Genomic DNA, 11782 nt, shown 5'->3' on the forward strand with positions numbered 1-11782 from the left:
TGTAAGACCTTAAACTATACACTTCCATAACTCAACATAGGAGGGTGCTGGAAAAACTGGACAGCCACATGCAAAAGAATGAAACTGGACCCCTATCTTACACCACACACAAGAATTCACCCAAAATGGATTAAAGACTTGAATGTAAGATCAGAAACCACAAGACTCCTAGAAGAAAACATAAGCATTAAGCTCTTTGACCTTGGTCTTGGTGATAATTTTTTAAAATCTGACACCAAAAACAACAAAAGCACAAAGAAACACATGTAACTACACCCAACTAAAGAGCTTCTGCCCAGCAGAGGAAATCATCAGTGAAGTGAAAGGCAGCCTACCAAACGGAAGAAGACATATCTGATAAAGCGCTAATATCTAAAAGACACAAAGAACTCACACAACTCAACAGCAAAAAACAATCCAATTAAAAAGTGGGTAGAGGATTTGATAGATATTTTTCCAAAGAAACATCCACATGGACAACAGGCACATGAGAAGATGCTCAACATCACTGATGACTCAGGGAGATGCAAATCAAAACCACAGTGAGACATCACCTCACACCTGTCAGGACGGCCATCTTCAAGAAGACCGGGCGGGGGAGGGGAGGGTACAGCTCAGGGGTAGAGCACCTGCTTAGCATGCATGAGGTCCTGGGTTCAATCCCCAGTACCTCCATTAAAAAAAAAAAAAAAGATGACAAGAGATAACAAGCGTTGCCAGGAAATAGAGAACTTTCGATGGTGTGTTACCAATAAAAATATCAAATCACTATATTGTATACCTGAAACTAATAATAATGGTGTAAGTCAACTATACTTCAATAAAAAAGAAAAAAATTTTAAATCGAGCTCATAGATCTAGAGAACTAATGGGGGGAGGGGAGGTCAAAAAGTACAAAGTACCAGTTATAAAATAAGTAAGTCCTGAGGATGTAATGTAGGGCCTCGTGACCATATTGCATGTTTGAAAGTTGTATGAGAAGCTCTTAAAAGTTCTCATCACAAGAAGAAAAATGTTGTAACTATATAAGGTGACAGATGTTGACTGACGTGGAGATCATTTTGCAGTGTATACAAACATGAAACCATTATGTTGTACACCTGAAACTAAGATAATGTTATTTAAAAAGAAAAAAGAAGAGGACAACACAGGAGAAAATCATGATTCCAGGTTTCATGATTTCTTCAACAGAATACAAAAAGCATGCACTCAAAAATCCAATAAATTGGGCTTCACCAAAATTAAAAACTTATGCTCTTTCCCCACCACCTGCGCCCGCGCCAGCTCACCTCGTAGTCCTTCTGCAGCAGCACCGTGTGGGTGAGGCTCTTGTCCAGGCACAGTGCAGCTAGCTTCCGGCAGGTGCGCCGGACGTTCAGAACCAAGTCTGTGCTGGGGATGTGGCTCAGGATGTGCAGGAGGATCTCATCTGAGAAGCCCAGCAGGTGGGCGTCGTCTGCCACTGAGGCTGCAGCCGGGGGCGCATCGCCATCGTTGGACACGTCCTGCAAACAAGGGACACCGAGTTCCCACGGGATCCCCAAGGGCAGCTCTCAGCCAAGAGAAGCCCTCCCTGCAGCCTGTGGGAAAGACGGGGCTTTCACCAAAACTCGTAGCTGCAGGCCAAGAACCCAGGCCATTCTTCAAAAGCCCCTTTTCCATCTGCACACCAGGAGCTCTCTTCAAACGTAAGAGATCTGAAATGAAATCTCAAAAAACTTTTTGAAATTTAAAAGGGATTTTTCCTACTGCAGGTCTCAAGTCTGGCAGGTTTCCAACAACTTATGACCACTAGCCAAGGCTGTCAGTCTCTGGAAGCTGCTATCCCCCAACTCTGCCCCAAATGTCAGGCTGTTTGCTGTTTCAAACCCTTAGGTAGGTGAATTCCAAGAAGAAACAATGATAAAGGGTCTTTACCAATAGTAGCAGTGTCTTCACCTCCCAGGGCTGCTGTGATGAATAATGAGTTACTGTGTATCAAGTCCTCAGAACAGTAGCTCTTTTCAGCCCTGTCATTAGCAATGAGAGGAACCATCACAGAATGTGAAACTATCAAGTCCTTAGAAACAAGCAGCAGCATGCACAGGACCAATGACATCTTTCAGTCTTAAGATTAGTAACAAACAATAGAGATGGCACAACTGATCTCCACCTACCACTTTCTGGTTAGAAACCTGTGCTGATATTTCCAAGAAGACGTCCACGCATCTTATTGTTTCATTTTGCTTTTGCAGAAATCTGCAAAAGGTTTTCTGCCCTAATGTGGGCTTCCCATCCTATGGGTCAGCAGCTTGTACAACCAAGAGAGAGAGGGGCTTGACCTATGTCAGTGTGACAGGAAATCCCCAAGCCAAGGCCAAAGGCACTGGGATGCCCTAGGAAGAGCCCATGGAGGGAGGAAGCCCTGTATCTTCCCAATACCCCACGAAAGGGATTCTCCTGCCTCTAAGGTATCCTCACTGAGGGGGTGCCTCTCTGACACTCCAAGGAGCGTGCCTGTAATAGGGAAAAACAACTCTGACTCCATATTGGAGCTGTTTCTTTCACTTTGACCTTGTATTCTATTGCTTTTGCTACAAATTAATCTTGCTCCCTATAAGCATAAATTATACATAATGGCTCATCTCTGGGAACCCTGCCTCCCAGAACATGAGCATTAAGCTAAAGTACCTTTGTTTAGCGCATAGGAAACATCCTGACCAGGACCACTTGGGAAAGGCTGCAGGAAGGATGAAATTAACATCCTCTCTGGGAGGCTTACCGGAAACAGGAAATGTTTGACTTTATTCCCACCCATTTTAGTATTAAAGAAGTCTGAATTCTACCTCATGCAAGACGGTTTTTGGGGGACACTGTCCACCATCCTCTCAGTCCACTGGTTTTCCGAATAAAGTCACTATTTCTGGCACCAAATACTTGTTCCTCAATTAACTGGCCTGTCATGGGGTGAGCAGTACGAGCTTGAACTCAGTTATATGCCCAGAACCCTTTCTACTGCCTTTTCCAATGACTATGTCTATAAGCCCCTGCCTGCCTCTTCTTTCGTACATATTTGCAGGGATGGAAGTGTGGAGGCTTGGAGAGCCCCGCTGCTTCCATGACAACCGTGATGTCTGGGGAGGAAGGGCCTGTCTGCACACCCCACTCAGGCACCAGGGGTTTCCCGCGAACTCTGACTGTGACAACCCTGCAGGCTCTGCATCCAGCCAAACCCTCACCAGGCCAGGAAAAGGTGTCCACGAATACCGCCCACCTCTTCAACAGCATCAACCCTCCCTACTCTCCCTTCTTCCAAAGACGCAGCAGGCAGACGTGATTTCCCTTCTCCCCTTCCATCTGATGTGCCCTCGACCCTATCTCCCTCCTCCCACCTTTATGGGGGCAGAAGGCAGTCATCAGACCCAAGTCCACAGCTGCCCTGGGCCGCTGGATTCTGCATCTAGTGTTTCCAACCATAAGTGACTTTCCTGAGAAATTACCCAGACCCAACCATCTGGATCACCCCCAGGCACCTGTTAAAAATCAGATTCCCAGGCCCCACCCTAACCCAAGGGACTCCAGAGAGAGAGAGAGAAACTGGAACCAGGGGAGACCCTTATCAGGCCAGCTTGGTGTACACAGCTCCTGGTGACAAGAGGGAGTGGCTGGGCCTGAATTCCACTGAGCAGCCTGAGGCTCACCCTCTTCTGACCCCAATATACAGATCTGTCAACGTAAGAATGCCACTGCAGAACAAAGAGAACACAGGACAAAACACTCCAAGAAATTCCAGCATCACAGAATTTCCACAGGTACACTATGGAATACTGAATTTCTCTTAAAACCATCTAGAAATTACAAGAATTTAAAAAAAAAAAAAAGGAGTTGTGTTCCAGCTCCTTCTGTCCAGTCTCAGCACCTCCCACCAAATCATTTCTTCCCACGTGCTGGGCCCCAGTGCTGTCCTGAGGCCATACACCCCCTGGCTGGGATGGGCACTCCAGGGTCGCGGGCCTGGGAGAGGAACAGTTGCCCAGGCGGCAGGTGATACTGGTTCCCCTGGTCTCCCGACCGCAGATCCCAGGAGGACCCAGGATGCTGGGTTTGCGACAGTTGAGTCTTTCCACTGGAACCGAGGCTTCATCTGAGACAGTGCACCTTCCCCCCAAGAAAGGCAGCAGGCTCTGGAGAGGCAACAGCAAACCAGGAGCCCCCACCAGGAAGGAGGGAAGAGGCCTCAGAGCTTCTTCATCCGTGAAACAAAAATGTGGTCCAGCCAACGCCCACCTCCACATGCACCTAAACACCTGTCACTGCTTCCCTCTGCCTCTCGGGGGACGTGTTCTCAGCTACCAGGGAAACCGAGGCAGACTCACTCTCCATCTTTAAAACAATGAGGTAAGCAGCCCGAGGTCAGAGAGCAGGCATCACCCAAGGCACAGCCTGAACAGCTGAGCCTGATAGTGCCCTTCCCACCACCACCAGGAAAGGGCCGCTGGGGCTTCCTGCAAGGCCCAGCCAAGCACTTCCTGGAGTCTTCGGAAATTCCACTTCAGGGCCAGGTGATATTTATCGGCCCAGAGGGGAACCATCTGGCTAGAACAGGATGACAGTTGAAAAAGGCCTGAAGAGTAGGGGTTCAAAAGGTTTAGTTATTCGATCAACTGTGTTTTACGTACTTTTTTAGGCTGTGTAACATTTCACAATTTTTTTTAACAAGTTAAGCAAAATTAAATATGGAAACCTAGGTACTCCCCCTCCAAAAAAAAACCTCCCAGGTGTTTACCAACTAACTGCTTACCGGTCAGGCACCGAAAGAAGTCACAGGATTCACATATCAACTGACGAGATGTCTGGGATGTGCTCTGAATAATCCAAGGGGTGGGGGGAGGTGGGAAGGTCACAGGTGAACCAAGATTGATCACCTGTTAACTATTAAAACTGGGCAACGGGTACACAGAGGTTCATCGCGCCACTCTTTGGCAAGTATGTGGAATTTTACGTTGTAATTTTTTTAATCCCTGGAGCAACCTGAAGGACGCTTCTCATATTGCCCCCTTAAGCCTTTGCTACTCGAGTTGGCATCTTCCAGAATGTCCCCTGATACACAGCACTCAGACCTCCAAGACTCGGCGCAAGCTGTTCCCACCAGCAGACATGCCACCACACAAGGCCAACTGCTACTTTCAGAACTTCAGCTCAAACGCTCCCTCCCTGGCAAAGCCCTTACAGCATCCCCCAGCCACACTCAACCCCTCTTCCTCCTCCTCCTCCCCCCCTCCCCCTGGTACTGCCCCAGGTACCCTCCTGCCCACGCCCCCGCCTCACCAGGTGAGTTGTACTGATCTGTTGCTTGCTTATCTCCTCACCAGGCCAGGAAGGGCTCCAGAACAGAGATCACCTTTTAATGCCCAAGAGGCATTGAACTAGGGGTCAATGAAGCACTGCTTAAGAATCATTTAGGGTGCTATTAAAAACGCAGAGCCCAGCTCCTCAGAGACTCAGGGATTTGTTCTGGGCACCTGAACTTTAAAGCCAGCAAGGACTTTTAAAATCAGTCCACCCCATTCTGGAAGTGGAAATGGTTGCAAATATATTTTTTTTAAACCACTGCATTATATACCATGAAAGTGCAAACTTTATGGTATGCAAACTATACCTCAGTCAAGCCATAATTAGATTATCCCAGAAAAAGGGAGTTTGATCTCCACATCCAGGATTGAACAAGACTCCCCTCTCTCCTCTCAAGCCAAGAGACAGACACTCACGATGCAACAAGAGGCGTCACTGGCCAGGTCCCCAATATGTGCTTCTAGGAACAGAGGGGCCTGGCGCCAGGACCCCATAAGACCAAGGTACCAGTCAGCACGCCCTCCCCTCAAGCACATGCAACTGAACAGAATCTGCTAACACAGCGAGGCTACCCACCAGGACTCTTCCTCAGGGAGCTGACACTCTGACCCTTCGATCCTACCACCAGCATGCGGGTGGACCCCTTACCCTCCCCCTCAATCAAGGGGCCAAATCTACTTCAAATAAAGATCTGTCAGCAACCCCAGCCACCTTCCACGTAGCCATACCCCCTTCACTCCTATTCCCTAGAGCACAGGTAGGCAGGCCGCTAAGACTTAGGAAGTACACTCAACGGTCTGAGTCTCAAATGATAGACATAAACACAAGTGCACACAGGTACACAAAGAGGTAGGTGGGAAGCAACAAAAAGGAAAGGCCCCAGTCAGAGTCCAGATCCCCCATTCCCTGGTCTGCAGAGAATATACCTTGCACCACATTACAGGAACCCAGTCGGATTCTCCATCGGACCACATTTGTAGAGCATTGGGGGAGAAATTCAGGGTAAGTCATAAGTCCTCCAGCTGAAATGGCTTTTCCTCCACTACCCCCTCAAGTTACACAAGCACGCTCAGAGAAAAGTGGGCTGGACTGAAACTGAACATTCAGAGACAGAGGATGCAATGTGAAGCGGGCAGGGAGGAAGAACGTCTCAGAGCTCCAAGGGCTGAGCACAGGGGTATGGGGAAAGGGCCTGAGAGGCCCAGAGCAGCCTGGAAACTCTGGGGAAGGGGGTGAGAGGGGAGAAGTCTAATGATCAGGAATTCGGAACTGGGGAATGTCTGGAAAACGGAAGGCTGAGAGAGTTTGTGCCTTCAGATACCAGGTCAGGTCCTGAGGCGCAGAATGGGGTAAGGAAGAGGCAGGGGACAAGGCCAGGGTTGGGATGGGAAGGACCGGCCAAGGCCGAGGCCGGGGTTGGAGCGTGAAGGACCAAACCAGGCCGACGCCAGGGTCGCAGTAGGAAGGACCGAGCGGAGGCAGGAAAGAGGTCAAGGTGGGAAGCACAGAGCCAGGCCGAAGTCCGGAAGGGAAGGATGGACCGGGGCAGGGGGCGGGACGGAAAGGACGCAGGGGGACCGGGATCGAGGTGGGGACGACCGATCCCGGCCGAGGCAGCCAGACAGGGAGGAGAGGGGAGACATGTGCTGGCCATACCTCTCCTGAGCTGGCCATGTCGGGGGCGCGCCGAGTCTCGGCCTCCGGTGCCACAGCTTTGGGACCTCCCGCCTGGCGGGCCAGGGATGCTCAAAGCCGGCGCGCCCGCAGCTCCACACAGACCCGGGCAGAAGGCGGGGCCGCCCGCAACTTCCGGCGCCCGCCGACACGCACTTCCGCTCGTCCGCGGGCGGGTCCCTGCGGCCGCCATGTTGGGTGCGGCGCGCCGCCAAGCCCCACTAGGGCGTGGGGTGAGCCTGGGAGGTCCGGGAGTGGCCCGTACTTGCTCTCTGCCCTCATCTCCCACTTCTCTGCCCTCTGCACGCCCCTTTCCCGCCACGCGGGCCTCCTCCTGCTGGCGCAGCACTCGCCTCCTACAGGCCTTTGCATGTGCCGTCGCACTGCCTGCAGTGTTCAGAAACCACCTGTCAGAGAGCCGGTCCCTGCGCACCCTGCAGACGATAGCATGACCTCCTCCCCGTCCTCAATTGTACACACCTACACTTGCCCTTATCCTGTGCTGTTTTTCTCCATAGCTCTTAGCACCATCCGATCTAATGTCTTTTTTTTTTTTTTTTTTTCCTGGCCTTCCCCAATAAACTGTATGTCCCTGTACCTAGGACACTCCCTGACATGGACACTGAATGAATATTTTCTGGATTCATTAATGTGTGGATGATACGATCTCACCCGTAACCTTCTGCGTTTGCAATTTACTAATAAAAATTCGTGGGGAAAGAAAGAACCGGATTTGAGTGTTGGTGCTTACTCCCTCCTGGGTGACCCAAGCAAGTGTGTTTCTCGGGAGTGGTAAAGTACTGCTAACTGGGGAGCTTAAACACTGGAAATTCATTCTTTCACAATTCTGGAGGCTAGAAGTCAGAAATGAAGATGTTGACTGCGCAATGCTCCCTCCAAAGGCTCAAGGAAAAAATCCTTCCTTGTGTCTTTCTAGCCTTTGGTGGTTTCCAGCAATCCTTGGATTTGGAGTTCCTTGGTTTACGGTTGCATACTCCAAGCTCTGGCTCCGGGGCCATCTTCCCTCTTTACATGCATGTGTGCAAGTGTGTGTGTGGGGGTGTGGACGCACATGCGTGTGTGTAGCCTCCCCTCTTCGTATAAAGACACCAGTCATGTTGGATTTAAGATCCACCTCAGGCCAACATGACCTCATCTTAACTAATGACATCTGCAAAGACTTTGTTTCCACATAAGGTCACATTCTGAGACTCCAGGTAAACATGAGTCTTTGGGGGACACTATTCAACCTATGATATGCAGCTTCATAGCAAACCACCCTTGGGCCTCGTTCCCCTCCCCCCTCATCAGGTTGAGCCAGCTGGTGCCAAGAGGCCTCTGACAGCTCCTACTGTGGGTGGGCCTCCGTGCAGCCAGGCACAGCCCTTGCCTCAAAGGGCTTACGGTTTAGTCGACAGTTAGGTACGCCTTCAGGCACAAGACACTCGTGTTCGTGCGGTTCCTGTTGTTTACTCTTGAAGCCCCAACGCTGGAGCCCAACTCTGATTCAGGCAGGCACCTGGGGGAGTTGCACATTGGCCCAGGTCCCTCCTCCAGCCCTCCTGACTCCCTGCCCCATCCTCCTCTTCCTCTGTAATCCATAATCAGGTATGTTTCTCCTCTGACAGCCGTGTTTACTGTCTCTCCCCTGCTAGAACAGGGCCCAGCAGCAGCAGTCCCTTGATAAACATTTGTGAAATAAATGATTGATGAAATGAGATGATACACGTATGTGTCCAGCACAGAGGAGCCATGCAATACACAGAAGCTGGAACCACAACTATTATTACTTGTTCTAAGGAGGAAGGAGTCCTGTGTTTCTTGGGCCTCCCCAATTCCAAGGAACATTGGAGCTGGAAATCACTAAATGTTGGGGCTCAAGGAGACTGGAGTGAGGAGTCAGCTCCGATGCCTCACTGTTCTCACCCTGTCACAGGCTTTCCCAGGTTTGGGTGACACTTCGTCACAGCATCCCCAATGGCTTGTGCTCTGAGAGCCCGACCCTGCAGCGCCTGGCTGACCAGAGCCAGGTCTGAGCGCTGGACCCCGTGGGTTCACCGAGAGCCTGGGGTAGAGTCTAGATATGATGCAGGCGAAGACGAGTGGTCTCTGTTATCCCCTACCCACTCCGATCCACCTAACAGTGGGGTCTGGAGAAAAGCAGCTCTTTCCTAATAGAAATCATGATGGCTGCCGTGCTCAAGTCACTGCTTGTGTAACTAACATTTTCCACTTGGGTCTCCATTGGAAATGTCACCCAACCCTGGTGGAGGTAGACCCTATTATCACCCCATCTTGCAGAAGAGGACACAGGTCCCCGCGAGTGGCAAAGTTGGGGCTTGATTCCACATTGTCTCTTTTCTTTTTTTTTTTTTTTGCAGGTGTAGGAGGAGGTAATTAGATTTATTTATTTATATTTTTAAGTGGAGGTACTGGGGATTGAACCCCAGACCTCATGAATGCTAAGCGCACACTCTACCATTTGAGATACACCCTCCCCCCACCAAGTCCATGTTGTCTCCATGCCAGAATCCAGAGGCCTCCAATTCTGCCTCCTTAACTGTATTGAGGGAAAAAGACCTCCAGGCATCGGGAGGCTGCAGTGAGGGGTGGATGGAGCCTGGTGAAGGTGTTCAAGACAGGGAGAAGGCCTTGGATGAAGCCCACCAGGAGAGCCTCCATGCTCAGGCCACCATCAAGGTACCCCTGTCCCCCTTCTAGGGCTGCATCCCACCAGAAGCATTTTTGAAGGAACCACACCTTGCCTAAGCTCCTCCCACTGCAGCCAGCCCATCCAAAGTGACCTCACGAAACTGCCCATCTAGAGGTGAAAACTTCCTCCCACAGAAAAATAACCTGCACACAGATGTCTACAGCAGCTTTTTTCATAATGGCCAAAACTTGGAAGCCACCAAGATGTCCTTCAGAAAATGAATGGAAAAATAAACCGTGGTCCATGGTCCATCCAGACAACAGAATATTACTCAGCAATAAAAAGAAATGAGCTACCAACTTATGAAAAGACATGGAGGAACCTTAAATGCATATTAGTAAGTAAAAGAAGCCAAACTGATAAGGCACATGCTGTGTGATTCCAACTATATAACATTCTGGAAAAGGCAGAATTATGGAGACTAGAAAAAGATCAGTGATCTCACAGACATAGAAAACAAACTTATGGTTACCAAAGGAGAAAGGAGGAGGGGAGGGATAAATTAGGAGTTTGGGATTAACAGATACACATTACTATATATAAAAGAGATAAACAGCAAGGACCTACTGTGCAGCACAGGGAACTGTATTCAATATCATATAATAACCTGCAATGAAAAACAATCTGAAAAAAAAAAGGATACATACATACGTACAACTGAATCACTTTGCTGTACACCTGAAACAATGTAAATCAACCATACTTCAATTAAAAAAAAAAAGATCAGAGGCAGGATATAGCTCAGTGGTAGAGTTCGTGCTTAGGAAGCACGAGGTCCTGAGTTCAATCCCCAGTACCTCCATCAAAAAAATAAACCTGATGACCTCCCGCAAAACAAAAACAAAGACAAAAAATATTTTTAGAGTGAAAAGAAAATACTAAAAAAAAAAAAAAAAATCAGTGGTTGCCAGGGGTTGGGGGGGCGGCCGGGGAGGGCTGACTAGGCAGAGCACAGATGCTTTTCAGAGCAGGGAAACGACTCTGTATGATACTGTAAAGGCGGATGCTTTTCCAAACCCATACAACGTGAACACCAAGAGTGAAGCATAATGTAAATGATGGACTTTGGGTGATGCGACATATCAATGTAAGTTCATCAGTGCTGACACTTGTACCACTCTGGTGGGGATGCTGAGGATGGAGGAGGTTACACAAGTGTGAAGGCAGCGGGTATATGGGAAATCTCAGTGCCTTCCTCTCAACTTTGCTATGAACCTAAAACTGCTCTAAAAATTAAAGTCTATTACTTAAAAAAATTTTTTTTACTTATTTATATATATTTTAATTGGAGGTACTGGGGATTGAACCCAGGACCTCATGCATGCTAAGAAGGCACTCTACCCTCCCCTAAAGTCTATCACTTTTTAAATATGTTTGTCTGAGCTACTCACTCCTGAAGGTGCTCCCTCTGCCTCTGCATGTTCTGCTCCCTCTGTCGGAGGGCTCTCACCCCACCTCCGGCTCGTTGCTCCTCACCCTCCCAAAGTCCCTTCCCCAGAAAGCCTTCCCTTCCCCCAGACCAGGTCACAGTTCCGTTATCCCCTGGCACCATCCCTCCAAGTTTTCCTTAAAGGTGTTCATCATAGTGGAGAATTCAAGAACCATCAGTGTGAGTTTGGGGTTCACGTCTGTCGTCCCACCAGGCCAGTGCCACCCCCTTGAACTTTCTACAGTGATGGTATGTTCCATACCTGTGTTTAGTGGGATAAGCGCTAGCCACAGGTGGCTACCAGGCCCTTGAAATGTGACTTGTGCCGCTGAGGAACTGGATTCTTAATTGTAATTCATTTCAATTTAAATAGCCACGTGTGGCTCGTGGCCCCCTAGGGGACAGCACAGCAAGGATGTAAACTCTTGAGGGCAGGGACAATGTCTGAGCCCCCTTCCCCCTAGTACTGAATGGCTGCCTGAAATATAAGCTGAATGATGAATATGTGGAGTGAAGTCACCAATCAGTGGCAAGGGTCTCTGAATCTCCCAGCCCGTGTCCCTTGGGTGATTCCTGGGCAGAGCGTGTGTTCAAATCCTGCCACTGCCAGCTCCAAACTGCCTCAGAACCTCAGT

At 49.3% G+C, this 11782-nt stretch overlaps 1 protein-coding gene and 1 non-coding gene across 2 annotated transcripts in view; one reads left to right on the forward strand and one right to left on the reverse strand.

Moving 5' to 3' along the window:
* FBXL18 (F-box and leucine rich repeat protein 18) overlaps positions 1 to 7146 on the reverse strand; it is a 33966-nt gene extending 26820 nt beyond the window's left edge. The window contains exons 1-2 of the mRNA XM_010965879.3: positions 6988 to 7146; positions 1290 to 1505 (exon numbers count right to left, since the gene is read on the reverse strand). Of these exons, the coding sequence (XP_010964181.3) occupies positions 1290 to 1505; positions 6988 to 7005 (234 nt within the window). The 5' untranslated portion in view covers positions 7006 to 7146. The remainder of the gene's footprint in view (positions 1 to 1289; positions 1506 to 6987) is intronic.
* A 3300-nt stretch (positions 7147 to 10446) lies between these two features.
* On the forward strand, positions 10447 to 10520 carry TRNAP-AGG (transfer RNA proline (anticodon AGG)). The gene has a single exon. It is a non-coding gene; the product is annotated as a tRNA-Pro (tRNA).
* Positions 10521 to 11782: the final 1262 nt, after the last annotated feature.

This window comes from Camelus bactrianus, chromosome 18, assembly GCF_048773025.1.
Source record: "Camelus bactrianus isolate YW-2024 breed Bactrian camel chromosome 18, ASM4877302v1, whole genome shotgun sequence".
Taxonomy (NCBI): domain Eukaryota; kingdom Metazoa; phylum Chordata; class Mammalia; order Artiodactyla; family Camelidae; genus Camelus; species Camelus bactrianus.